At 40.3% G+C, this 27532-nt stretch overlaps 1 protein-coding gene across 4 annotated transcripts; it reads right to left on the reverse strand.

The window, feature by feature from the left end:
• Nucleotides 1–707: 707 nt before the first annotated feature.
• Nucleotides 708–27055, reverse strand: POPDC1 (popeye domain cAMP effector 1). Of its 4 annotated transcripts, none has more exons than XR_014953701.1 (9): nucleotides 26945–27055; nucleotides 22206–22439; nucleotides 19940–20064; nucleotides 13994–14181; nucleotides 12977–13085; nucleotides 10839–11006; nucleotides 8628–8769; nucleotides 3515–5318; nucleotides 708–1026 (listed from the first exon to the last, which is right to left on the reverse strand). XR_014953701.1 is itself a non-coding variant. In XM_085574930.1 (9 exons), exons 2-8 carry the CDS (start codon nucleotides 22426–22428, stop codon nucleotides 3551–3553), a joined length of 1023 nt encoding a protein of 340 aa, XP_085431056.1. In that variant the 5' UTR covers nucleotides 22429–22439; nucleotides 26945–27055; the 3' UTR covers nucleotides 708–1026; nucleotides 3515–3550. The 4 variants fall into 4 exon arrangements, 3 of the variants coding, with proteins under 3 accessions (XP_085431056.1, XP_021409449.1, XP_085431055.1); XM_085574930.1 differs by having other exon boundaries at nucleotides 3515–3618; XM_021553774.3 differs by lacking the exon at nucleotides 3515–5318.
• Nucleotides 27056–27532: the final 477 nt, after the last annotated feature.

Here is a 27532-nt window from a genome sequence, read left to right on the forward strand (position 1 = left end):
TAAAATATACTATTTGTTCAATTATTTTCAAGAGCTGTCAAAGCTAAGTAGTACAGCTACCCTCTACACCTCTCTACAAGAGGCTACAAGTGCCTCCTATAAAAGCTTCCCAATGCCTCCCTTTATGAGACTGGGCTTTACTAAACTTGCAGCTACCCAGTTTTGGTGTTTGAACAGAATTTCTTATACCAAGTGTCATTGTGTGCCTCTTTGGGGAAGGTTAATTCAGAACAGCTCAGTCAGTCCATGGATAGGGCTAAGGAAAATCGTGAAGCTTAATATAATACAGTTGCCTAAAGAAGAAAAAGTAAAGGTTGAAAAGGCAGCATTAAGTTTAAATCTTTGGTCAAGAAAAACTAAAAACTGAAGTCATTATTATAATTGTGGAGTCAAGAGTGAGACTGGGAAGCACTAAAGGCAAATAGTCTTATGTGAAAAACACACTCAGTCTTCTGCCTCAATTTTTTTTTTTTAAGCTGAGACAACAGTGATTGTTGATAACAGCAACATGGCTTTGGAAACCCTTTCAAAATCTCCCACTGAAAACTTTAAGATACAGGCTTCAGAGGAACATCAGTAAATGAAACTGGGGATATTCTCCACAAAGGAAGTCTAGAAATTTCTGGCTAGTCAGCAACACAATACTAAATTTATAATGGCAAAAGTCAAAGTATAAATAAAGCAACCAAAAAGAAGCAACAAAAAACTCACACAAGTTTTTATTTCTTTTATTTAGAAGTAAAATAAAACATGATATTTCCATCTAGAAACAACTGGCATATGCTGCAGTAAATTCAAACATGGAGAGGTGGGCTTTGCTTTCAGATTCCTCCGAAATTCAGCTCCATCCTGTTGCACTGGAGCTTTGTGCAAGCTCTGATACACCTGAGGACACAACTGTTTAAGGCAGCCGCTGGAGCTCCAGCTTATCAGCAGACGGTGCTTCAAAGACATCATCTTCAACACTTTCTTCTATGGGCTTCATCTTTGCTGAAGTTCTCAGGTAAGGAGATGTGCGGCCTGGGCCTGTCGCAGGTACAAAGAAATTACCAGTTAATTTAACAACATACACCTGCTACACAGACCTATTTGTGACAAAGTGGATATAATCTGATGATCCTGCCCTAGCTGCTTCGTAAGTCAGGGTTTCTTTGTTATCTGGCCAGAGGCACCAGGAAATTCTAGACATGGAACAGCCACACTGCTTAGAACCAGCAATGTCTGCTGCTAACCACAGACACAGCATTTCTCCCCAAGCTCAGTGCAAATCCTGACTGCACGGGGTGCCACCACTTGTTCCTCAGAGATCATTGTCTCACCATTACACTCACCCACTGACTCATCTCCATTCAATTACAGCAGCATCAGTGGCTGCCCCAAGTACAAAGGGTGTGTACATCTGCACACTGGCCTGGCTGCAGATAAGGCTCCTCAATGCACTGGGCAAACCTTGGATGGGCATATCATAAAAGCCACAACTTTAAAGCATAAACTCATAGAACATGCTGAGTTGGAAGGAACTCATCAGGATCAAATCCAGCTCCTGGCCCTGCACAGGACACCCCAAGAGTCACACCATGTGCCTGAGAGCATTGTCCAGATACTTGGACACAGCACTATTTAATTCTGCTGAGTGTGCTGCTGTGACCACTTCCCTGGGGAGCCTACCCAACCATGTCCTGTCTGAAGAGGGCTAAAAACTGACCTAGAGCTCTTCTGACACATCTTCATAAGTTTTATGCAGCATGGTAATGTAAAACTTATACAAGATTTATATCCCCATAAACAACCACAGAGAAAACAAGATTATAGGCAAAGGCCACAAAACTTTCAACTGATAATGATTTCACTGCCACAGAACTACCTTTTAGAAAGGCAGCAACTTGTCTGCCAGAGCAGAGCTCACACCACAGCTATCACTGTCAAGACATTAAATGGAGTTTTGGTGCAAGTTACCACTGCAAACTACCTCTGTTGCAGTTAAATTTTCAGTATGAGGGTCAAACCAGAGAACTCCTTTGACATCAGCTGAACCATTCTCTTTTCCATTGTTTATTCTGAAATCAAATCTACACATGGACATGTATTTTTCTCAGTACCCTCTTGTAGACTTAGACCACTGCAACAGTATGAGGTTGCAAACAGCTAGTATATGATGACCAAAAAGGTGATGGAAATCTCTGAAATCCCATTTGAGAAGAAAACAATAAGAGATAAATGCCATGTTAACAGACTGTTTGCATACAAGCTAAAAATTGAAATATTCTTGAAAAAATACTGATAGCTATGACACACTTATTTTTGAAAAAGGTTTATCAGATATAAAGTGCTGTGTTAGGGAAGTCCACTTACAAGGAAAGACTCATTTACACTGTATGTGTTACACACAGAGAACAATACACAGCCACAGGCAACACCAGCAAGTTACAATAGGAATGCATTTTAAAGTCACATTCACAAAGACACTGTTTGGAATTGGCATTTCAGAGCTTTTTATGTTAAAAATCTATTAGTATTTTCTTTTGAGATTCAGAAACTACTTAAACTGCCACAATACAGGGTTACTCAAGCATGTTTTTAGATACTGAAATTATTAAACATTTCTCTCCACACAGATGTGTTTTCTGGCCTAAGGAAAGGATAACTAGATCAATTAATTGGCTAATGTGCCCCACCCGAAGTCTGTGGGTACATTTGGATATAAGTGGCTTTTCTGTGAGACACCCAAAGGTCAAAAAGGGTGCCTAAAAATGCTGAGTTACAATTCCAGCTTCTTTTTTAGATCTTTGTTTCAGTGTAGTTTATTGTTATTTTTAAAATTGTTTCTTCTGTTTAAAACCATTTAATTCTCTCCAGAAAACAGAAGTAAGCAGTCATAAGTTTATACAACAGGATCCAATATAAAGTCTAATTCACTCAGCCTGTTTGTTTCAAAGACATGCTCTTACTTGCTCCAAACACAAAATTTTGTCTACTGATGCCATTATTGAGTGTTGGACAGATGTTCAAGTGACTGAATCAGACCTTCCTTTCACTACATTTTTTTTGCCCTTTCTTGAGAGCCTAAACCAAAATACATATTAAAATTCCAGTGAAATTCAGTCCTGCTTTTAACCACAAGCGGGGACCATATAATTTGATAATACCACTAAAAGCATTAACAAACCAAAACCTTTTTACATTCATTCCTGCTCAGCTTAAAAGTTAACAAACACAGATGCATAGACCAGCAAATCTGAGCTATCGAAAACAAGTACCACAGAAAGAGAGACTGTATCTCTAATAAATACATGAATGTCTGTCAAGTAATAGAATTACAGAATAGAAACTAATACCAAAATATTATTTAAAGGACTGAAATTCAGGTGAAACTAGGCCTGTGATCAGGTTGAACTATTTTAGCTTAATTCAAATTTTGGAAAGAGATACCTCTATTTCACTTACTAATGAATTACACACAGATGGACCACGGATGTCAAGCACAAGTGTCACATGATAAACCCCACTTTAATACCTTTTTGAGGATGCCTGCTGAGTTAATGTGATGTTATCAACAGAAAACATCATGCTGCAAACGATTCACTCCGTAAGCATTATAGAACTCTTGTTGGTTATTTCCTTAATATAAAACAAACAGTTAGTTTGGTTTCTTAATTAAATTAAAAAACATACTTTTGTTAGTAATTGTAGTTTGGGACCTACTAATTAGTAATTTTAACCATTTTATTACTAAATATTTTAAAAGGAAAAAGGATTAATATTAATGCCTTGAGAAAATGAGTCAAAGGTTATCATTTATAGCACTGATAAAAGCATAATTTTAAAAGATGGGATTATACAAAAATATAAATGCTCATTTTTTCAAGAATATAGCAATTAATAGAAAAAAACTTATTTGGGTTATAGTAGTCAAAAATTATATCTGTAGTGGGAGGCTTCTGGCCACACATCACCTAGCAATGAGAAAACAGTATTCCTGTAGAGTTCCCACACAGGCAAGTTCCCTTCATTCATTTTTTTATTCTAATGAAAAAAAAAAAAAAAAAGCTTGACATTTCCATATGTTTCTCACAAAATCTTTTGAGGATTTTGGATTGTGTTTGTTTGTTCTAAAGAAACAAATGTATGCCTGTAGAAAGAGGATTCAGGGAACAGCACTGGAACTGTAAGCTTCAGCATATGCCTTATATGAAATCTTAAAAAAACAGGCAAAAAATACCCCAGCTGTTGCACTGAGAGGACCCAGCAGAGGATTTTTTTAAAACATAGCAGTGGCAAAGTAAATGGAAAGGTTTTTTTCCTTCAGTTTTTCCTGTGATCTGAAAAAAAGTGCATACATGGCCACAATCCACACTGAATATAAATCTTTAAGCAGAGCTCACCTTGGTAGCAACCCCATCATTGGCAATGACAGTACCCAAGAATAACTAACAAGCTATCTTGGCAAAAACAAAGATTGAAGCATTACAGTTCAAGGAGATGAACAAACCTACTGAAATCAGAAATTTCACAATCAAAATACAAAGAAGAAATAAATAATAATACTTCCTGAGGTGTGTGTTGCACTGGTATAGGGACAATCCCTCTGTCTCCCCAAAAGTAAGGGAAAGCATTGGATTTGGGAGGCTGCTGCCTCAGCTAGGCAGAGGAGTTTCAGAAAATAAAAGACACATAAACCCCTCTCTCTTGGGGAAAGCACACCCTGTATACCAAAAAAAAACCAAACAGGTATGCAAACAAAGGAAAAGTACAACAGAGAAAAGTGTATTTATCACGTATCTGCTAAGCACAAGTGCATCTTGGAGATTTATATAATTACAGCTGAACTTGCCATGCATTTCAAGTACTTTCTCCCAAAGCTGAAATACTGGTGTAAGAGTTTTGCTGTTAAGCCTGAAAGAGACATTTTAACTCTAACTAATCGCACAAACACAGTTTTACAATTTCTGAGCGTGCAAATTCACCCAAAGGCTCTTTATGCAAAGGACTGGCTTCAATTTCATGGAACTTTGCTGGGTGGAACAGGTGAAAAGCCACTCGAGGATTTAAACATCAGAGAACAGACCAACACAGGAGACTTCGTGGCAGGAATCTCTACAGGCTGCCTGACCAAGAAGAGCAAGTAGAAGGGAGCCTTTCTTCAACAGCTGGATCACAGGCCTTGGTGCTCGTGGGGCACTTTAACCACTCTGGTATCTGGTGGAAAGGCAACAGGGCTGGGAGCAGGCAGTCCAGGAGATCTCTGGAACGCATCCGACAATTCCTTTGCGCCAGTGATCGATGAGTCAACTAGGGAAGGCGCTCTGCTGGATCTGTCACTGATGAACAAGGAAGAACTCATCAGGGAGAAGGCTGCTGGTCCAGGAGCTGGTGGAGTTTCAGATACTGAGTGGTGTGCAAGACAAACAGGAGAATTACAACCTTACAGGACAGGGGGCTGTGGCTTGCTCAGGGTTCTACTTGGCAGGAACTCATGGGACAAGGCCTGCAAAAGGACCTAAGGACAGATAATTATCTTTGAGGACACCTTCCTCAAAACACAGGGACAGTCCATTCCAGTGCAGAAAAAGCTGAGCAAGTATGGTAGAAGGCTGGCATAGATGAACAGGAAAGTTCTGACAGATCTCAAAACAAAGTGTAAGTGGGGATGAGCTCCTTGGAGGGAGCACAGAACCATGGCCCAAGCACGCGGTGATGAAATGAGGGAAGCCAAACCTCATCTAGACCTGGATCTAGTGAAGGGCAACAAGAAAGGCATCTACAAATAAATCAGCAACAAAGAAAGAGCAGGGTAAAAGTGAGGCAAGAGTTCAGTGATGCACAGGACACAGGAACATGAAAAAAGTATGATATATTCAAGAACTTTTTTGTTATGAGTTTTTTCTTTAGAGGTTTGTCCTGAGGCCTGATAGGGCTCTGCAGCCAGTGGTAGAGACACAGAGTGATGCTTGACTGATGGGAAACCCGGACTGAGTTAGGAACACCTCAAGTCCACAGGGTAAACACAACATTGTGGAACCACATGGGCTGCATCCAAGGGTGCCAAGCGTTGGCTGATACAATTGCAAGGCCCCCTCTGTCATCTTAGAAAGCTGATTGCAGTCAGGGGACACAAATGGAAATGCCAACATCACAGCCATTTTAATGAACAGGAAGATGGAACACCCAGGCCTAGTAGTCTAAATTCATTTCCCAGGAAGATTATGGAGCTTGGCTTTCTGGAAGCCATGTACAGGCACACAAGGGGTGGGAAGGTGACTGGGAAAGCCATCACAGATGCTGATTGCATATGACCACTCTGACCATCTTCCACCTTTGGTGGTGAGGTGACAGCCTCTGTGTATGAATGGAGTGCAGTGGATGTTGTTTACATGGATGGTAGCACAGCCCTCCACAGTCAGCCATTGGGTCCTTGCAGACAAAAGGGAATCAGACTGGATAGATGGACTACAGCTTGAGTGGAAAATCTGCTGTACTGCCAAGTTCACAGGGTGGTGAACAGCAGCACAAAATCCACCTGTCAGGTGGTTAGTTACCAGCAGTTTTCTTAAAGGCCAAAGCCAAGGCCTATGATATTCAAGATATGAATGACCTGGCTGATGGCTGGGATGCACTCCTGCCAAATTCATGGAGAAGAGCCAGGTAGTAAGGGAAACTGCTGACAGGCCAAAGGGTAGGGCAGCAAGTCTGGACAGGCCATTAGAAAAAGAGAAAAGAACTGACAAAAACTACAAGTTCATGAAAGGCAAATCCTTGAACACGGGACATGGCACACCTCCACAGCATTACAGCCTAGGCCCCAGCAGGTTGGAAAGCAGCTTTGCAGAAACAATCCTGGGCGTCCTGGTGGACACAAAATAGAACATGAGTCAGCAGAGTGCCCCTGCAGTGAAGTGTGCCATCCATATATTGAGCCACATAAGCAAGAGCATAGCCAGCAGGTCACTGAAAGAGATTAATCCCCTGGCAATTGTGAGACAGGATCTGGAGTGCTGCATCAGTTTTGCGCCTCCCTGTACAAGAAAGACATGGACATACTGGAGCAAAGAGCAGCAGAGTGCAAGCCAGATGGACAGAGGCTGGAGCAGTGATGGAGAGACTGCAGGAGCTGGCTGTGTTCAGCCTTAGGAACAGAAGACTCCCAGGGTTTCTGACTCTTGTCTTCGGCTACCTAATGGAAAGCAACATACAAGAGAGAGCCAGACTCTTCTCTGAGGCATGCACTAAAGAAAGAAGGAAAACAAGCAGGAGTTGCAATAGGGGAAATATTTTCATCATGACGGTGTTAAGTCCCTGGAGCAGGTTGCCAGGGAGGCTGGAAAATCTTCCAGCTTGGAAATATTCAAAGCTTGACTGGACATGGCCCTTCTCCAGCTGATCTTGCTTTGGACATGAAGCTGGACCTGATAATGTACAGAGGTCTCTTACTACTTCAACTACCTCTGAATGTCCTTGCAAGGAATGGAGGAGAAAAAAAAAACAATGCTGGAATTTTCAAGAAACTATATCCTAGATGTCACCCTTGATCCTCTAGTAGGGTGAAGCACTAGTAGAGCTTTTCCTTCCATCTATCTGGGCATGCAGACTACACCAATGTTAAGGAATTAAACCAGATAGGCCCTCCAGGTCTGAAGGCGTTACTGGATGAGAACTGTGAGGAACACAATGGAAAACAGATAATTAAACAGAAAGATGCAAATATTTGAAAATATTTCCTCTTCTTAGCAGAGACTTTAAACATAACAAATAACAATAACAGTGTTTTTTTTCTCATATATTTGAATTCTAATCACTACAAAATAATATTTCCAAAATCAAAATAAATAATCCTATATGATCCTTTAAAATCCTGTTAAACTAATAGCTTATGCCAAATGCAAAAATTGAGCATCCTCTGGGGCTTTTTTATTGAAACACTGCTTTCAGAATTCAGGCTAATGTTGACATTTAGATTCAGATAATCTAAAAACAAATGACAGCAAAAGCCTATAAAGAATATTTTAGAATGTTTTCATGAAGGAATAAATTAAAAGAAGTAAAAAAGTCAGACATGGTTTCTTCTCTCACTTTATCTGTTCTCTACTACTCCTGTCATACAATGTACAGTGGAGGAGAGCTTGACAGGATACTTGGAGATTTTCCAGGTGACATCAAAGTATTGGTCATATACCACACTCCTCCAGACCCTGCTAATATAAACTATCTCAGTAGTAAAAGTAGGACACCAAGTTGCTGAGGGAACATGTTTTGTTTGGGTTTTTAATTTCTACAAACACCAGTGACGGACCAAAGGACAAACTACTGTGACCGGCACTGTACCTTCAGTTTTGCCCCATTACTATAAAAATTCCGTATTATGCCTAAGCATAAACATTATGCCAAAGATTGTTAATTACTACACATGTTTGGGTCTTTTTCCAGTATGTACATGAGGTATCTGCATTTATAACACAAACCCTCACGCATCTAATGACTGCCCTGTAGTTAAGTCCCTTCATTTAGCTAATACAGCAGCACCCAAAAAGCTACAGTCTGCTCCCACAGAGGGCAACAGGAGCTCTGCAGTGGTCTCTAATGGACAACCTGAGCCATGTTCAAAACTGGAACAAACTATTCTAAGCACTCACGAAGAGAGGATGCAGAGGAAGTCCCACGAAGAAACATCTGCAAGCCATCCTCGCTGTCACTGGTGCTGGCCATGCTGTTCCTCATCTGCATCACGGAGAGCTGAGAGCAAAGGCTGGGCTGCCGGTCAATCTTCTTTGAAGCCTAAAAAATAAAAAAATTATTAAGCAAAGATATCAAGCAAATTAAAATAAAAATGGAAAATTACTACTTCCCTTGTAATAGATGCTCTGGTTTCAGCCATGATTGTACAAGAAAATTTTTACAGGAGAAGATTCTATGCAGTGTAAATCAATTTAAATGACAATAGAATATGCCAGTAATATACTGGAATTGGAACATTGACAAATATGAAACTGCACATTAATTATTCAATCTCTAATTGCTTTTGTACTGAAATTTCCAAGTATTTTCTTACAGAAGCTTGGGACTTATTATCAGTATTTCATTATTTAAATATGATGCTCTGCAATTAAATGTAGTCTTTATGATGAGGCTGGTCCTCCTTGCTAAACAAAACAGCATGCTATATATAGAAGCAATTTATACCTTAATAGAAGCAAGTTCATTTTCCTGGCTTTTCATTTCATCATGTTAGAAAAGTGGTGAATGTCATTCCTTCCCAGTAGATGACCATTTGGCTCTTGATTCTACTGCAGACTAAGTGCATCAGGTGAACATAATCCCCTCCCTGTCAAATGGTCTGAGAAGCTTCCATTTTGCTTTGAGTAGCCTTCCTGAGAAGCCTTTTTACTGTAACATTTATATAAAGCCATACATTGTACCTTGTAAGGTATTACTGCAAGTCAGAATGCCATTTTAGGTGTATGTGAAAGGTAGAAATCAATGACTAGACTACAATTGATAACTCCACTGAATTTTACAAGTCTGGAACTAGCATCCTATTTCATGCAGAAAGGAATTACTATTTCCCCAATACTAGTGAAAATCTCCCTAGGCAGGAGAAAATCACGTTTCCTTACAAAATAAATTATACTTTAACAAAATATAATATACTTTTTAAAAATATATACTTTAAAAAATATACCTTTTTGTTTTCCAACAAAAAATTATTTGATAGTTTTACCTTCTTATTGAATATGAATAATCGATACTCAATTTATTTTCGTAGTCCCCTATGTACAGAAGTCAACCCCAACGTCTTCTGATGAGATTGACACCAGTTTAAAGACAAAGACACCAATAATGTTTATATTTGAAAATGAAGCTTGTGAGAGGTAATATGCACATAGAGCAATGGGAATGGGAAAATTAAGAATTAATTTAACAGTTCTCATGCCAAGTTATGTAGGAAGAGCTCATGCAACAGGATTTTTATTTTAGGAAGAATAAAAAGATACTACAACTTGCCCAAATGTGCACTCAATTTTTACAACATACATTTTCAAAACTTGCCAGCTACATAATAAACCAGCTACTATAATCTTAAATTTATGTGACAATTGCAAAAAAAAACAAGGACTCAGTACAAACTGAAGTTAAAGTGTGCAGATGTTAAGTCAAAAGGGGCAAAATTTGTTGAATTTTTTAATTCTTCAAAATTTTGATAAAGAATAAGTAAGGAGAAAAAATTAAACTAAAACAAGATAGTTCATATATCCATGAGTACATCCAGACCACTTAATGCTTTATATATTTATAAATATATAAATTATATTTTAATGATATTTATTTATATTTTATATGTATTTCATGATTCCTGCCACTAACTGCATCATATCAATGTAATGTTTGTTTTTTTTGCAGTTGCAACCCTCAAAGACACATTGAAATTATTCTTCCTAGCAATCAGTATTACATAATTGTTTGCCTTCAGTAAGAATTTTTTTAAGAAAAAAACCCTGAAGCTTCTTTTTACCAAGGCTCTCATTTGTTAGTGAGAAAGGATATCCAGGGAGAAGCACCTTTTTAGCTACTGGCCATCATGTCTAATAGTTAGGCAGAAATATTTCCACAAGCTGATCAGTTTTGAATCTGAGTTACTCATCTTTCTTGTACATTACTGTACTACCTTCAACAAATGTTGCTTCTGACAGAATGTTGCACTGACTCACACCTTGGCACTAAAACGCCATTCAGTGGCTGCATTCAGTAGCTGATGGCATAAGGTGCTTTAAGAGCATTCAAAGTTGAAGTAAAAACACATTTGTATGTGGGAGGAAAATTCCCAAACAAAACTTGAATTTTGTTACCTTGTCATTTAAGGTTGGATCATTTAATGAATAAAGTTTATTTGTAATATCTTTGCCAATAAGGTACTTAAAGATCTCATAAAGAAATGGCTCAGACTCCAGAAAGTAAGTCAGCCTTTCCCTGGACCAGCACAGGAACTTGCAGTTATCATCTGCAATAATGGTGACCTGAAAGAAAAAAAAACACAAAATGCTCAGAATAAGTACATTTAAAAATGTTTCAAGATAAGCACACTTAAACATGCTTTAAAAGAAGTGACACCATTTTATTTGTGACTCCAGTTAAAGTAACAAAGCCATAAAACTTTTTGGTATCCCTTTGTTATGAATGTGATATTTACAAATGTAAGAATTCTCAGCAATTTATTATCATTATATTTTTAACTGATATGTGTAGCCAGTTTGCTTTACTCATATATCTCATGAGTTCCCAAACTGTAAAAGCTTTTATATAAGAGGAAATTCATATATTGTCAGTCCTATAGTGATGACAAGTATTTGCAGTAGGCCTATATGTAGTTTGGTTTTATTTTACATCACTGTTACCAAACAGGAGCAACTGGTATCACCTAAAGGTCTCCATCAAAGAGTTTTTAGTGATTTAAAAAAAAAAATTCCATCTTCCTCTCGTAACTGTCAACCCTGCTGATTCCACAAGTACAGTCTTGTAGCAGTTGAGCCAAGGCTTGGATTGCTCAGTTATTGATAATCCAGTTATGGGTAGTTACAGGGAATCTTGCCCCCTCTCATGGGGGGATGGACTTGCCAGGTTCATCCCCCTGTGCCAGCAGAGGGCAATGCCACACCAAAACCCACACTGCCCATACCCAGGGGCTGGCTTTGCAAGGGGGACTCAGGCATCTATGAATAAATCAAAATCAGGCGCTCTCTGCTTTTACAGGATAACATTACATCCTGAAAAAAAATAATTAAAAATCCATTAAGTCCTAGAAGCAATGAGATACTGTCATATATCCATGGATTTTTAACTCCTCGGACTTTAATATCAGCCCGCAGGCTGAGGAAGAATTCTGCAGCATTGCCAGCAGATGGGGTCCTTAAGACTGAATCTGTGTGCTCTTGCAAATCACAAGGGAGTAACAAGAAGAACCCACGAACAAAGGATGCACACTGCTCCAGGTTACAATAACTTCCAAGGCAGGCAGAAGCTGAGGCATGACCCTTTTCCCTTGGGAGGGACCTAGGGATTCCTATCCAGCTGCTTCCGAGAGAAAGGGGCTGTGCCAAGAGGGCAGCCGGGCTCACTGCTGCGAGGTGTGTGCATCTGGACAAGTCTGTCCCCCTGGCACTAAGCCCCGTGTTTGACTGGAACATATGACATCAATCACCGATTTCAGAGTCTGCACTGCTCTGCCTCCCCCCCCTTCTGCCACGGTGTCACTGTGGATGTATCAGTCAGTCACAGTCTGGTCATTGTTACACACACCTAGCTAATGAAACATCAAGCAAGAGGTAGCAAAATAGCCATTTCTATGGGAAAAAAAAAGCACCTTTGCCTAAAAGTAATCCACCTCCCCAAATTACAATAAAATATATTTAATATACCAATATAATTACACTGCTAGAGAAATATGCCCTTATTGTTCCCCATATGAGTATTTTATTCAAAATACTGAGATAATTTTCAGCTTGTTTCTTTAACAAACTGCAAAATGAAAGAAGTATTAATACACTTTTATAAATACCGATTTCTAATTACTAGTGCCAGAATTTCTATACTTTCATTATTACAGTAGCTGTTTTTCCCTTTTCTTTTTTTTGAACCAGTCACGAGACCTGTTCATATCATCTTTTTCCATCAAAACTGCCTATTAAATTACTTGTCCTGAACAATCTCTTAACACAAAATAAACTTGGAAACAGTAAAACAGAACAAAATAGCAAAAGCCAGACTGCTCAATACACACCATTGTATAATGGTTTTGCAGCATTTAAAAGCATTTATAACTGCTTTGCAGCATGTAAAAGTTATTCTTGATATAGTCCATCTTCAAACACCTACACTAGAAGGACAGAAAAATTATGCAATTCAAACAGTTTACTATTGAACAATTTATACTCTATTTTTTTAATGGTCTCACCAGCTCATATTGAGTGACATTTAAAACAAAATGTACCTGGAATTTCTCACCCCGGTTCATCTGTGTTGATCGAAATTCAGGAGAATCTATAAAGGCACAGGGGTAAATATTATGCAGAAAATGTCCTCGATAAGACACCTTCATTCTGGAAATAAAAATGAATGAAACAATATTTTAAAATCATGAAGGCTGATTAATTTAATAAAAAATTGGGTAGGACTCCTGACAATGATAAAGCAGTAGGTAACAGGAATAAATACATTAGTCTTCTGGAACATCACTCCCAGAGCTACCCTGTTTTCTGCCTAACTGATTCCAAGCAGAACAGGCTGCCAGACAAATAGAGAATTGATGAACATGGCATGTATCCACAAAATATTGTTATTCAATATGAGAAAGGTCATGTTACACAGCCAGACCAGAATCAGACTTCCCTTAGCTAAGTAGTTTTGTGGCAATGAGTAAGAAAAGCAGTGAAGCCTGACATTGCTGTTCTGTCAAAAGAAACTGGTTCAAATATTGGCCAGAATTTAGCATGAGTTTCAAGATTACAGCTTGGCCATGGGCATATATTTTACCCTTTCTCACCTGGATTCTGTCTGCCTCTGGGCAGTGCACCTGCCCCTGTCTACTTGCATATTCAAGTGCAATGAATCAATTCCAAAGGCCTGCTGTTTTAAAGCCTACTGAAGAGATACTTCTCCCTTATGTACCATGTTTTTTAGCCTTAAAACCTGAGAATGGACTTAGGGGACCACTAGGATATCTAAGACTCAAATCTCTTGCTTATTTTGCAAGACACTGCCTTTGGAATTACACAAATATCATTCCCACAAAAATCCATGCAGCTGCACATGTAAGTAGATACACAATATGCTCCCAGTAAGAGTTATCACTGTCACCTGAAAATGGTGTCACAAAATAGACTGTAAGTATAGGCTGTTTGACTATAGACCATAACATACTACAAACAATTGCAACCTCAATAATTTTCTAATTTATGCAGCCATGACACAAAGCATATGACTGTCCCCAAGCTTTTATAGAACCTACTTCCCCTTCAGCAGGATGCTTAGCCTATCATCTACTGATGTTTTATCTTCTGCTGCATAGGCTTGACCTGTCTTCAAAGTCTGAATGTTGCAGAATTGTCCAGTTAGTCTTTGGAAGAGCTCTGGAGGCACATGGAGAGGTTCAAACATTCTCTTGTAGAGGCTGCTAAGCTCCTTCTCTATCTTGATCTAGATTGGAAAAACAAGAGGCATCAATAAACACAGAGGCATTAGTTAAAAACGGATAAGACTGCACACATGCTTTAGCTTGAGGGACATCTTTGGCTTCATTATGCTTAAGTAAGGAAAGAAGTGGTAAATGTGTAATGTCTATCCACAACACTGCCTATGATAGGGTGACCAAAACCTTATCTAAAATCAGCCAGGATGGCACACTGGTGTTTTAGAATGCTGTTCCATCCAAGTGGCACATTAAATCACATACAATGAGCCTTTTGTGATGTCTGTTGATGCAATAGTGAATAGGAAGGACTTCGGCAAGAATTATGCAGAGAAAAAAAAATTAGTTTGTCTTTCACACTGCATGCACGCATCACTGTGGCTATCCCTCAGGCTCTCTTGGGAGCCCCTCTCATCCCTGAGTTTCTTGGCTTACTTGCAATAGAAAAGCAAGTCCTGAAAAACAAACCAATTATATTGAAACCACATGTGATGAGGGAGGGAAAAAAAAAAAACCCAAAACATTGCCAGCTGAACATCCCACATCTAAGAGCCCACCCAAACTCAGGCTGCAGCAATGAGGGAAAGGATGTTGGCTGAAATCCTAAGCCTGGAAGTCTTCCCTGAATGAAGGAAGCAGGGGATGAGACAATATTACAGCCCTCCTGAAAGCAGAGGCAGCCTGAATAAAGCCTGCATATTTGCCATGAGGAAGATAAATTAGAACAGTAAGCATCAGATAATGAAAAAAATAAAATATACACAGAAGAGAGAGTAAGGAAAAACAACCAAGAAGGAATGGCAGAAAAGAAGAGGCAAGTTTCTGACTCATGTTCAGCTTTTCCCCCAGGATCTGCAGGTCCTTTTCTACAAAGCAGCTTTCCAGCTGGTCAGTCCATGGCATGTGCTGATGCGTGGTTATTCCTCCCTGGTGCAGTACTCCACACTTTCTGCTGAACTCCGTGGGGTTCCTGTTGGTCCATTTCTCCAGCCTGCTGAGAACCCTCAAGATGATTTCCCAACCTTCTGGCCTATCAACCACTCCTCACAGTTTTGTGTCATCAGGGTCCACATATGCCCCACCACCCAGACCATGAATGAAGATGTCAAACAGCACTGGGATTAGCACTGGCCCCTGGGTTACACACCACACACTGACATATGTGTTGTACACAGCTTCAACTGGACTTCTTACCTCTGATTACCACACTCAGCCCTGCCATTCAGCCAGATTTCAATCCATCTCACTGTGTTCTCATCCAGGCCACACTTCAACAGATTCTTTATCAGGATTTTATACAAGACAGTGTTGAAAACCCTACCGAATTTAACATTGAGGATATTCACCACTCTCTGGTGAATACCTATCTGGCCAGTCATTTCATCATGGAAGTTTATCATAGAATGGCTTGGGTTGGAAGGGACCTTAAGGATCACCCAGCCAAAACCCCTCTGCCATAGATAGGGACATTTTTCACAAGACCAGGTAGCATCAGATTTTCAACCTGACTTTGAACACTTCTAGGGGTTGCACATATACTGCTTCTCTGGGCAATCTGTTCCAGTGCCTCAAACCCCTCACAGTAAAGAATTCCTTCCTAATATCTAATCTAAACCTACTCTCAGTTTGAAACCATTCCCTGTTATCCTGTTACTACGTGCCCTTGCAAAATGTCCCTCTCCATCCTTCCTGTAATTTCTGTTCCAATACTGGAAGGCCACAATCAGGCCACCTCAAAGCCTTTTCTTTTCCAAGCTAAAAAAACCCAATCCTCCCAGCCTTTCCTCATAGAACACTTATATCTCTGTGCTCAGGACCTCAGAGCACCCCAAGTGGGATCTCATGAGAGCAGTCACTTCCCTTACCTGGCTGGCCACACTGCTTTTGATGGAGCTCAGGATACAGTTTGGTTTCTGTGGCTTGTGAGTGATATTGCCAGGTCAAGTCCAGCCTCTCATCCACACTAAAGTCCTTCTCTGTTGGGCTGCTCTCAATCTGTCCATCCCTCAGCCTGTGTTGTTACTGGGGGAAGCCCCAAGCAGGTGCAGCATCTTGCACTTGGTCATATTACATTTAATAGATTTCCCACTTGGGAAGATTAGCCCACTTCTCAAACTTGTCCAAGTCCCTCTGGATGGTATCCTGTTCTTCAGGTGTGTCAAACAACTCAGCTTGGTGCCATCTGTAAACTTGTTGAGGGTGCACTCAATCCCTTTGTCTATATCACTAATGAAGACAGTAAATAGCACTGGTCCCAGTACAGACCCAAACAGGACATCACTTGTCCCTGATGTCCATCTGGACTCTGATCCTTTGACCATTACCCTCTGGAGGTGATCATTCAATCAGTTTCTTTTCCATCTACTACTGGACTGGTTAAGCAGGATTTCCCCTTGGTAAATCCTTGCTGACCACTCGCGATTACATTCTTTGCTTCACGTGCATAAAAATGTTTTCCAGGACTATCTATTCCTTCTTTTCAGAGATCAAGTTGAGACTGACCAGGCTGCAGGTCTCTGGGTTATCCTTCTTGTCCTTTTTGAGGAGTGACATTTGCTTCCTCTGTTCCTCACTCACTTTTCTCAGTCACCACCATTATTCCAAGACTATCAGGAATGGCCTTGCAGTGACATCAGCTCTTGAGTGATGAGTGACATCAGGGCTCGTGGACTTACTATGTCCAGTGCATCACCTGACCTAAAGTTATACTGGTTTCACATGGAATCAATTACTAGTTAAATATTCCAGAAGCAACTACACTCATATGAAATCCAGGTTTTGAATTTCCTGTATGTTCCTTATGCCACAATCTTTAATCCCTCACAGGACATCTACACAGACAAAACAAGGATTAAAAACAAATACACAAGAGGATTTGTATTATGTTAAGGTTGTCCTGAGCTGTTTGATTTCAAAATATGTTCCATATACCCACAAAGCTAGATGACTCTTTTACCATCATGTTCTCCAGGAACTTCCATTTTTAACAGCTGTACCAATTTAATTTGCACCTCTTTCTACACATGACCACTGCAACTTAAAGAAATACATTTCCATCTGAAAAAGGAATTTACGTAGCACCCAAGCCTCCTGAATCCAAAACCAGGCAAACAGACATGAGGGCAAATTTTGGCCCTGGAGTGTTAATCCAGTCTCTTAACTGGCAGATGGTTCATGTTTCATGATCTTCCTCTAGTGAGTAATACTTAGAGGGGAAAGCAGGTGTAGCCACTTTCTTAAAGACGGATCAGATTGCAGGCTGTAGCTGTGCTTTAGATGGGCTCCCTTATAACAGACCATTCCCCTTTCCCAAGCACAGCTGACTGCTCCTCCAGTCATGCTTGTGGGTCATATTCCAAACAAGCCATATGGGTAGGTGTAATGTTTTCTTCAGCAGGGGTTGAAATGTTCTGGGATGCTGCCAGAACTCCGAGTCAGAATGATTAGACTCAGCTTCCACTCCAACTAAAAAAGCCAAATTTGTAAAGCTCCAAGGAATCAAAACCACTGAAATAATCTTCTGGTCAGAAAAGAAACTCACTGTGATTTTGCATGCTCCATTTAATAAAATAAATATTTAACAACTGAACATATAAATTATTCATTTTGTAATATGACTAACTTGTAATTATTCTGCCATTCCTTTCTTTCCTTGGAAAGATCTTTTGTGAGAATTACCAAAACTGATGGAGATGAGCAATACAGCTCATACCTGCAGAGAGAAAATCTCCTTCAAAAATAAAGAGTTTTAATTTTTTTCCACTATTCTTTGTCCTCCTGTAGGAAAAACACTTAAAACAGCCTTGGGGTTCCTAATAAACATGTTACACAGCTAAAAAGACATGCATGACTATCAGGCATCACTTCAAGTATGCTTGTTGATCATAGTTTGCAGCAAAGATTAATATATTTTTAATAATTACTCAAAATATTATGTATTACAGCAATTAAAATGACATAATATTTTCCATGCAATGTTCAGAAATGCTGTAATCTCTCAATGGAAATAAGACTATTGAAATTAAGCTGTAATATGCAAAGAAACAGCACTACCTGGCTAGTCTATCAGATCTAATTTTTGGCTACGCTTTTAGGTTGCTCAGGTCACACAGCACAGCTGATGGTAATCTTTGGGTGAATCTGTGTTCCCTATTGGAGGAACACTGCTGTAGGTAGAGCCTCTTCCTTTTTTAACACATGTACTCAATTTATCAACTTATTGTAGACAGATGCAATTTAACCTTTAGCCTCCTTTTATATGCTGTGGTTGCCTGCCAGAGTGTGAGCAGTGCAGAGTTTATGGGAATGCCAAGCATCTTGGTCCTGCTGTGATTACTCTGACACTGGGCAGGGGCTCACAGAAAGAGAAAGCAAAGTTAAAGGCAGGTGCTTCAGGCCTGCCCCTCTTAGATGCAATTTTTTACCAACTTTGGTGACTGAGTTTATCAGTCGAGTTTCATATTCTCACAAAATTCCTTCTTTCTGTGTCCACCCACAGAGTACTTCAATCACTTCTACCACTTAACCTAACTCCTACAAATAATTCTGCTAACAAATTTACTAGAGGATTTCGTGAAAATAGCTGCCTCTTCAATAGGATGAAATCTATACCATAATGCACAAAGCACCCTAATCTATGACAACATAGCTTTTAGTAGACACCTGTAATTATAAAAGAGTGTATTTCCTTCTTCATTCAGTATTGATTTACACGTTACAGGTGATTTTTTTGTTTGGTTTCTTTTTACTCAAGCCCAAACCAGCACATCATCTTCCCAAGATGCTTTTTCACTCACCGATAACCTTTTATTTAGATTTTTGTACCTGTCCAACCCTTTCCAAACTCAAGGACCATTACCTATTTTTAAGGATGCTACAATTCACTTTTAAAATACAGGTAAGATTAAAGGCTTGGTTTCCCAGGGAAATGGGTTTCTATCAGCTGAGCAGTCCTGCCTTTTGCAATAATGTTTGACTTTTGTGGCCATTTCCTGTCCCATCTGACAGATTTCAAGCCTCAAGATTAAAAAGGCTTAATTGGTGGGGGGTGGGGTTGAAGGGAAGAACATGCTAATTTGGTTGAGGGAAAAAACTACAAATGAGTTCATCTCTTAGTAGGAACCAAAGCACCTGCATGGGATATTTAAGAGTGGACACCTACAGAATAGGCAGAGTCTGGCCTTGCTGGCTCTCCCTGATCATGAGTGCTATTCTGTGTGTGTGCTGGACAGCATGGCCATGGCTACCTAGCAGAAATACAATGCAGTTTCATCATGTGCTGCATCTCAGCGGTGACATAATTCAATTGAATAGGCTGAAAAAATAGCATTAGTAATTAAATTTAGTAACTAAAGAGGAAGTTACCCTTTAAGTAGTAAGATGACCCTTCAAGAGCAATTTGAACTAGAAATATTTACTACACATTGTCTAGACACAGATCAGTCTAGTTAGTTTTAAGCTACTTCCTGGGCAAGACAGAAGTCAAGCTTCATGCTGCCTTGCCAGCTAATTTCTTAGCTGCTTTCTTGCACAGGCAGTGTTGAATTGGTGAAGAGCTTATTTCCAGTTAGGTGTTTTTTTTGTTTTGTTTTGTTTTTTTTTTTTTTTTTTTGGTACAAGTTGTTGCACTCTTCCAGAGTGTGATTTTGGGTCAAACACAAAAGTATTCTAGTGAAAATGTGTGCTAATCCATTGGTTTGCCCAGCAAACATGGACAAAACTTCCTTTTCTTGCATCTTACTAGGGAAATTTAGCAGTTATACATACCGGTCTTCTTTTATACACCAGGTATATGAAATGCAAAAGGTTGACAACCAAAAACACAGAATTCCAGATCATTATGTCCAAGGCACAACGGTAGAGTGTAGCCCAAATGATGAATAATGCACATCCTGTAAAATTAAAAAAAAAAAAAGGAGGAAGTTAAATTTCACCAAATGAATAATTATCATTCCTAAAAAAACATCAAGAATATGTCCACTGAGTATAATTACACTGAAAAGCAATATATTCTACAAACTTTAATACAGGTAAGCTCTCTGGATGAAGGCATACAAAAATAGCTACTGTGATTGCCAACTGCAATACTGAAATCACAGTAATTCAGATCAGGATGGGGCAAACAGAAAGGTGCAGTCCATGATGAGTTGTTACTGAAATGAAGTAGAAAAGATATGGGTAAAATTTAGGCAGCTCACAAAAATCTGCATTGCATTTATTAGACCAAAAAAGGCCATGAAATTAACGTTCACATCTAATTAGCAAGGAAGAATTATTTGTAGGAGTTGCATAAAAACTTCCTACACTCATATGCAGATATTTTTGAAAATTAAAAGAAACTATTATTGCTGATGTGACAAGGTCACATCAGGAACCTGAATTCTCCTTGTAACATGAAAGACAAAATCTCCAAATGCTTAATCTTTTTTTAGTTGCCTTACTTTGAATAATGACACTTGCTTTAAAATACAAGGCATTGTGTATGAATAGGATTCCATTTTCAGCCTACAAAGACAATATTTATTAAATGATGGATTATGTATTACTGAGTGTCTCACAGATAACTGTGAGCCTACCATCCAACAGAGATGGCTGGAGAGGTCATGGTTATATTTTCCCTTAAGCTTCCTGCAAAGGCAAAAAGGAGACAGTGCTAAATGAGAGTTCTTACTCCCTTCCCCCTGAAGATGACACTGACTTAATGAACTCAGTACTTTCTAGTCTGTATGGATTATTAACTGATGAGGCACCACTTACATATGGATTAGAAAAATCAAAATATAGTGACTCTTGATCTGCTTATTAGTAAGACTGCAAGGAATGGGAGGTCTGGATGTATTGAAGAGCAGCAATACCGCAGAGCAGCAGAGACGTTGGAGAGGGTCAAAGCAAAGGGAACAGATCCCTAGGAATCAGGCCTCATTACTCGTTCTGCCCACTGAGTAAATCTGCTCCCTGCTGCCACCCCAGCTTGCAAAGCTCTGATTCCCTGTCTGCTCATACAAGACCTACAGATCAAAATGGCAGGCTCAGCAACTGCAGAGCTCCTTTTACATTTAAAGCTAAGCTAAAAAGTCTTGCAATGCTCAGACCCTTTTTCACCAGTGCAGTGTGTTTATCCTAACTATAAAATAGAAAATGCAAGAGCATTGTAAATTCAAACAGTTCTATCATAAAACTGACCCACATTATAATGTCAATAAGCACTCCCTTAAAAATACTTGAGCATGCTCTTGTTGGATTGGATTTGTCCCTCTTACACTGCAATGAGTCACTATTCTTTCTTTGATCACAACGATATTGTCCCACACAAGGTAAAGAGGCTTTGGAATAGCTGTGAGCCTGCAATGTTACAAATCAAACCACATTCGTTCAGTCTCAAGCATGCCAAATTTAGGTTTTCTTCTCAAGTCAGAGTCTGGTGTCACAAGATTCCTACAGTGGCAGAAGGAACATGACTGATATCGGAACACAGAATACATTCCCCATTCAAAGGCTGCACTTCTAAATCAGCAATGAAAATAATGCTGGTGACCCACAAGTGCCACAGGTTTGAACCCACGTTAAAAGAACACTTGGGCTTACAGCAAGGTTCTCAAGGAAAAGTTCACCTACCTCAGGCACATTAAGCCAGTGCACCTGCCAATACACAGTCCCAGTACTTACTTAAAATAAAGGTAAAAAAGAAGTCTAAAATTGATCAGACATAACTGATTTGAAATAAGTGGATTTTAAACATCCAGTTACATCTGACGTAAATGATGTCAACTTGTTTTCAAGCTGACATCTTCATAGGTTTGAAATTGCAAATTACAGTTCTAGGAAGTTTTAAGAGCCAATGGTTATATAATCTTTCTGGAAAAGGTATATCAAGGTCAAAACAGATCCAGTCTTAGACCAAAACCACCTTCATCAGAGCACAATGGCCATTAATAGAGGCAGTAATTTCACCATATGTTGCAGGGACCAGCTCCATAATGGTAAAACCCAGCCATTTATGGCACATTTCTGTCTCCAGAATTAATTCTCCTACCTATCGTGAGCAGGCCTCGCAGAAGAATCATATGAAGATTCAAAGTAGTTGGAATAACCAATCCAACTGCAAAGCAAATGTTTGCCACGTGGAAAACAAGATGATGAATCTCTTTCCAGTTTTCACATGCAGTCTCATTGAGAGGATCAAGGGTGGAATTTTTTAAGTCTGGAACAAAATCTAGTGGAGTAACAGTAAGTGGGCTCATTGCTGTTGTATTCATCCTGGAGACTCCTGCAAAGAGAGGGAAAAAATTCACTATGCATTAAACTGAAACATGGTAGATACTCATATGAATTTTAGCGTTATTTTCTCCCTTCCCAATATATATATTTCATTAGCATTCACAGAAAAAAATTAAAAATGTTTTAAAACAGTAAGCTAGGTCTATAGTTCAGTAGTGCTTTGCTAACTCTTTCACCTAAATCAGAGCTACCAAAACAGAGATGCTTCTAAGTCTGCTGCCAGTCTTTTAGGGAAATATCTTAAGTCTGCACAGACCCTTGTCTGTGTGTGGAACTACTGGAGAAATTGAGACAGCTAAAGACTATTTCTAAATATACAAAGGATGTTTTTTTGTTGTAATAATAAATATAACACATATACCTTTTGCCTCAGTTAAATGGAAAAAATATCTGTGAGCAAATCCCAATACATAACAAAAAATACTATTAAAAACAAATTATAGGGAGAAAGTGGAAGGTTTCAAGTCACTGTCTTTAACATATTAAAAGCTAGTCTCTCTGAGTAACTGCAGTCAGTGTTACAAGCTCTACAGAAGGTCTCATCAATCCAGATCAGGTCTCAGCTGTAGGAGCATGACTGCTCCTAGATATGCCTGCTGTCTCTCAGTAGAAATTATATAGAGGTGGGCTTTAGTCTCATTAATGAATTATATACACTTCATCACTGAGCCAACAAGCTCCGTAACATACAATGCAGAGGGATTTCCATTCAATTAAATTCTGTAGAGACAGGACACGTCCCTAATGTGTGTCATCACTAACTGCCATGTAATTCATCTGCTCAGCAGACAATTTGGGTCCCAGTTAATACACTCTTTCCTACAGACTTGAATATATTCTGAAGCATCTCTGTTAATTGAGAGTGTTTCTCGGCCTGAGAAATAAATTTGAGTTGCTTCATCCCTTCCTTTTATTATTTTCTTGTGATTGACCAGTGTACAGGGCATAAGCAAGCTGTACAGTTTTCAAAATTAATCAGTGTTTTAGACCCCTTCTGAAAGCAGTGGGCAGAAAGAAATACTCAGTCCTCTCTTATGATGGTTCATCTGCTATGCCCCGAGCCTGTCACAACTAAGGGATGCTACAGAATGTGCAGAGGCATCCTGCAGGATCACTAGCACAGATGTAGTCTATCTGTGTCTGGATTTAAGTGATTTTCAAGGGAAAAAATTATCTCATCCTAAGCATATAATCCAAAATACACAATTCACTTATTTCTTAAAATATCACTTTCCTCTTTTCATTCCTATATTAGTTATTCAGAAAGATTAATTGAAATGTGGGGGTTTGTCATAAATGCTACACTTAACTGCTAGCAAACATCAGGCCTATCCAAATACACTCCTACTTGCTTTCAGCTCTTTCACATGAGTTCATCAAGAGAGTCATTAGAGCAGCATAACTGTCCTGACAAAGCCTCTCACACAGTGAGCCAAAGCCTGAGCCCATGTGAGGCTGCAGGACTGGCATTTTAACGGGCTCATAAACAGGAGGGAATTGCTAACTGGATAACTATGTCTGTGCTCATCTTACACACAGCTCATCTGGTGCTCATGTTGTTTCCAAACAACATAAACTCCATACACTAGAACAGCAGAATCTCTAGATCTTAAAAAAAAAAAAAAAAAAAAAAAATCAGCTGAGTTTCTACTATATTCAGCCTTTCACTGCCCAATCATGTGCCAGTAAAGGCACCACTTAAAATGCCAACAGAACAAGTAGAGACAGCCAAACACATACACAGATACAGAACCAGGCATAAGTCCTTCAACTCAACACCAAAAGAGGCTGCAAGAAATAGTTTCAGCTACATCTGATCACAGATCAAAGCAGCCTTCCAGATGCTTGGTATTTTTTATTAGTAAAATTTTGTACTGCTCCACTGTGGGAATAGAGGCTAACTCACCCTTCCAGCTCAGCTCTACAGCATCACACATGCGAAGACTGGAAACCCAATGAACTAAACTAAATATACAGCACCTGGCAATCTCATTCTCCTCACAGCCCAGCCAAAACACTGCTCCCCTTGCTCTTCACAGATACTGATGCAACAAATCACCAGCCAGAAACCGAAATAATGGGAAGGAGTTTCTCCAAGTGCTGATCAAGCAATTTAAAGTCCACAATTTTAAGAGAACATTTAACACTTTTGAAGGTCAGGCTTACGTACTAGATTGCCTAAATTAGAACCCAGGAACCTAAATCTGCCCACCTCCAGTTATTTATAAGCTTTGTCTTTACTATCTCAAAGTCTATTTGAATACCTTTGAACTTCACTTACTACTCACAAACAATAATTACAGCTCCCCTAACATACTGGAAATAGCAGAAACGAGAACTTCTCCATCATGGTGGTATTAAAAGGCTGACAGAAATAGATTGATGCTATCTGCAAAATGACACAAGGACAGACTTAGACACGGGCTCGGAATTTCAACTAAGGAAACTGCTTTGAGGATCAGGAGAAAAGGCAGACAGGCAGAGCTACAAGCTGTGACCTAAAGTGTTTGTCTACAGGTAACACCAGAAAGACAAATATCCAAAAATGTCAAAAAACAACGTCACTAATTTTTAGATCAATTCATTAGTCCTAGCACCTACTATTGCCAAATAATATTGAAGAACGAGGGAAAAGTCAGCAGTTCCACAAAGGAGCAAGCAATTACAAATTTTTAACTTATGTGACCTCAGCCAAAAATTTATTTGGAAGTACAGATTCAGACCTTTAAAACTTTAATTATGTCTACTAAGGATTAATATAGCACAAGACTATTTAATCATATGTTTAAGTCTTCAATGCAAAGACACATATTAATATCAGGAGTTAAATAAAACAACTAACATAGTAAAATAATTTTGGAAAGTTGGGTTAAAATAGCATCCACTGAAATGAAAGCTTTATGGGGCATAAGACAAATCATTAAAAGAGAATTTTTTAATACCCAGTATATATCCCTCACATGGCTTTAGATTTACCAAACAAAGAATTTGAAAATTCAGATGACTGAGAACTCAAGCCCATTTGTTGTGCAAACAGGAGAGGAAAAAAGAGGATATACGTAAAAAAAGAAGAAAAACTCACAGATTCTTTAATATTGAGCCTAACAGAAATTAGTGTAGTTTAAAAAAATTATTAATTTTTTTTGTGCATGAACTTCATAGAAAGTTAAGGTAATAGATGGTGATCGTAGGTCAGAAAATACAAATTCTCAGAATATGAATGAGGTGAGCTTAATCTAGGATTTTGCCATATGCAACAACAGCTTTATACAAGAGACTAAACTTCTGAAAGGCATTTCCAAAAGATTTGGAAATTACAGTCTACTTTGTAGACTATCAAAAAGATAGTCTACAAGTGTTCAGATACCAAAATGGCTTTGAAAAAAGTGTGAATTTTATGGCTACCTAAACAACATTTACAGAAGACAGGCATAGCAGAAAACTGTAAAACATTTGGTTCTACTATGAGAATTGGTCAGCCAAGCTGATACGGGACAGTGCTGAGTGTCCCACTCATGTCATTACCCACTTTATTAAGATTATTCATATCTCAGAGCTTTACTGCTCAACATTATTCAAATGAGTTTCTTAAATCTTTACTTGAGTATGTTTCTATAATTTTACAGCCAATGCAATTTAAAAAAATAATTATACCTGCAGAACTTTACTTTTCTATGGACTTAGAGCACAGCAGCTGCCTAGAGATTTTAGGAAATAATTCTTCTGTGAAGACAACCTACTCGAGGCAGCATAGCTGAGTTAAACACAGTTTAAGTTACCAATTTCCTCTTTTACAATGCAGTAGGAACGAATAGGAAAATGGTATAAGAAAGTACGCTCAATGTGCTCCTTGCAGCAAGTCACATTCAATTACATGCGTCAGTAACTACAGAAATTTGTTACTCTCTTTAGTCACTTTAATCAAGAGAAAATATAACAACACGTTCATTCTTCATAGTCGGCAAAGCATCCAACAGTGAGAAAACCTTTCCCCGCCGCAGGCCCGGGGCTCGCTGTCCCCGCCGCTTCCAGCGCTCACAGCCGCGCCGAGCGCCCCAGCGCAGGGCGCGACCGCCGCCGCCGGCCGCATCAGCCCCGCTCGGCGCGCCGCACCTTCGCTTCAGCGCACGACGCGCCAACGCCCAACCCAAAAACAAGCATGTAAAATAACTTTTAAAAATTGAAAAGAATAGAGCAACTGCTCCCTTTTCCCCCAGAAAGACCACTTAGAAAGCTGCAACCCGTCCCTCCTCCCCGCGGGCAGGACACAGGCGGGGACCCCGCTCCCGGCTGCGCCCGCAGCCAGCACGGACAGCCACCGAAGGGAACGAGGGACCAGGGACGGGACCGCCTGTTCTCCCCGCTGGCCGGGCGGCTGCACAGAGGAGCCTGGCGCCCACCCCTGCTGCCGCCGCCGGCGGAGCGGCACCCCCAGCCCCGGGACCCGGCGATGCCGGCTCCCGCTGGCTCCCGCACGGGACCAGCGCCCCTCACCTGCCCCGCGTCCCAGGAAAGTTGCCGGGCCGCCCGGACAGGAGGGCAACAGCCCGCGGCTGCCGCTCGTCGCCGCTGGCGGTCCCGCGGCGGGCACGGAGCCGCGGCTGTGACTAAAATAGGCAGAGGAGCCGCGGGAGCCGCGGGCGGCGCCAGCGGGGCCGGCTCCGAGCGGCCGCAGCGCGCAGGCGCCGCCGCGGGCCCGGGGCAGCGGGCGGGCCGGGAGCGGCCGCGGCCCCGCGCCCCTGAGGGCATCGCCCGGGCGCCTCTGAGGGCATCGCCCAGGCACCCCTGAGGGCATCGCCCGGGCACCTTGAGGGCATCGCCCGGGCACTCCGCCCGGACCCGGGGCCGTGGCTGCCGGGCAGCGCTCAACCGAGGCGCCTGAAGCAGGCGAGCCACCGCGCAGAGGTGCAGCCCCGCCGCGCAGCCAGAGCCCCGCGCCCGGCGGCCTGCCCAGCTGTTGTGTGGTTATAATTAGAAGAGCTGAATTCTCCCCTAAACCTGTGGCAAGCAGCATTGCCCCTACATGGTGTGTCAAGGAGCTTCAACAGCCTTTATAAAACTGCTCTCCTCAACTCGGCACCT

This window comes from Lonchura striata, chromosome 3 (assembly GCF_050655825.1).
Source record: "Lonchura striata isolate lonStrDom1 chromosome 3, ASM5065582v1, whole genome shotgun sequence".
In the NCBI taxonomy this organism is placed as follows: Eukaryota; Metazoa; Chordata; class Aves; order Passeriformes; family Estrildidae; genus Lonchura; species Lonchura striata.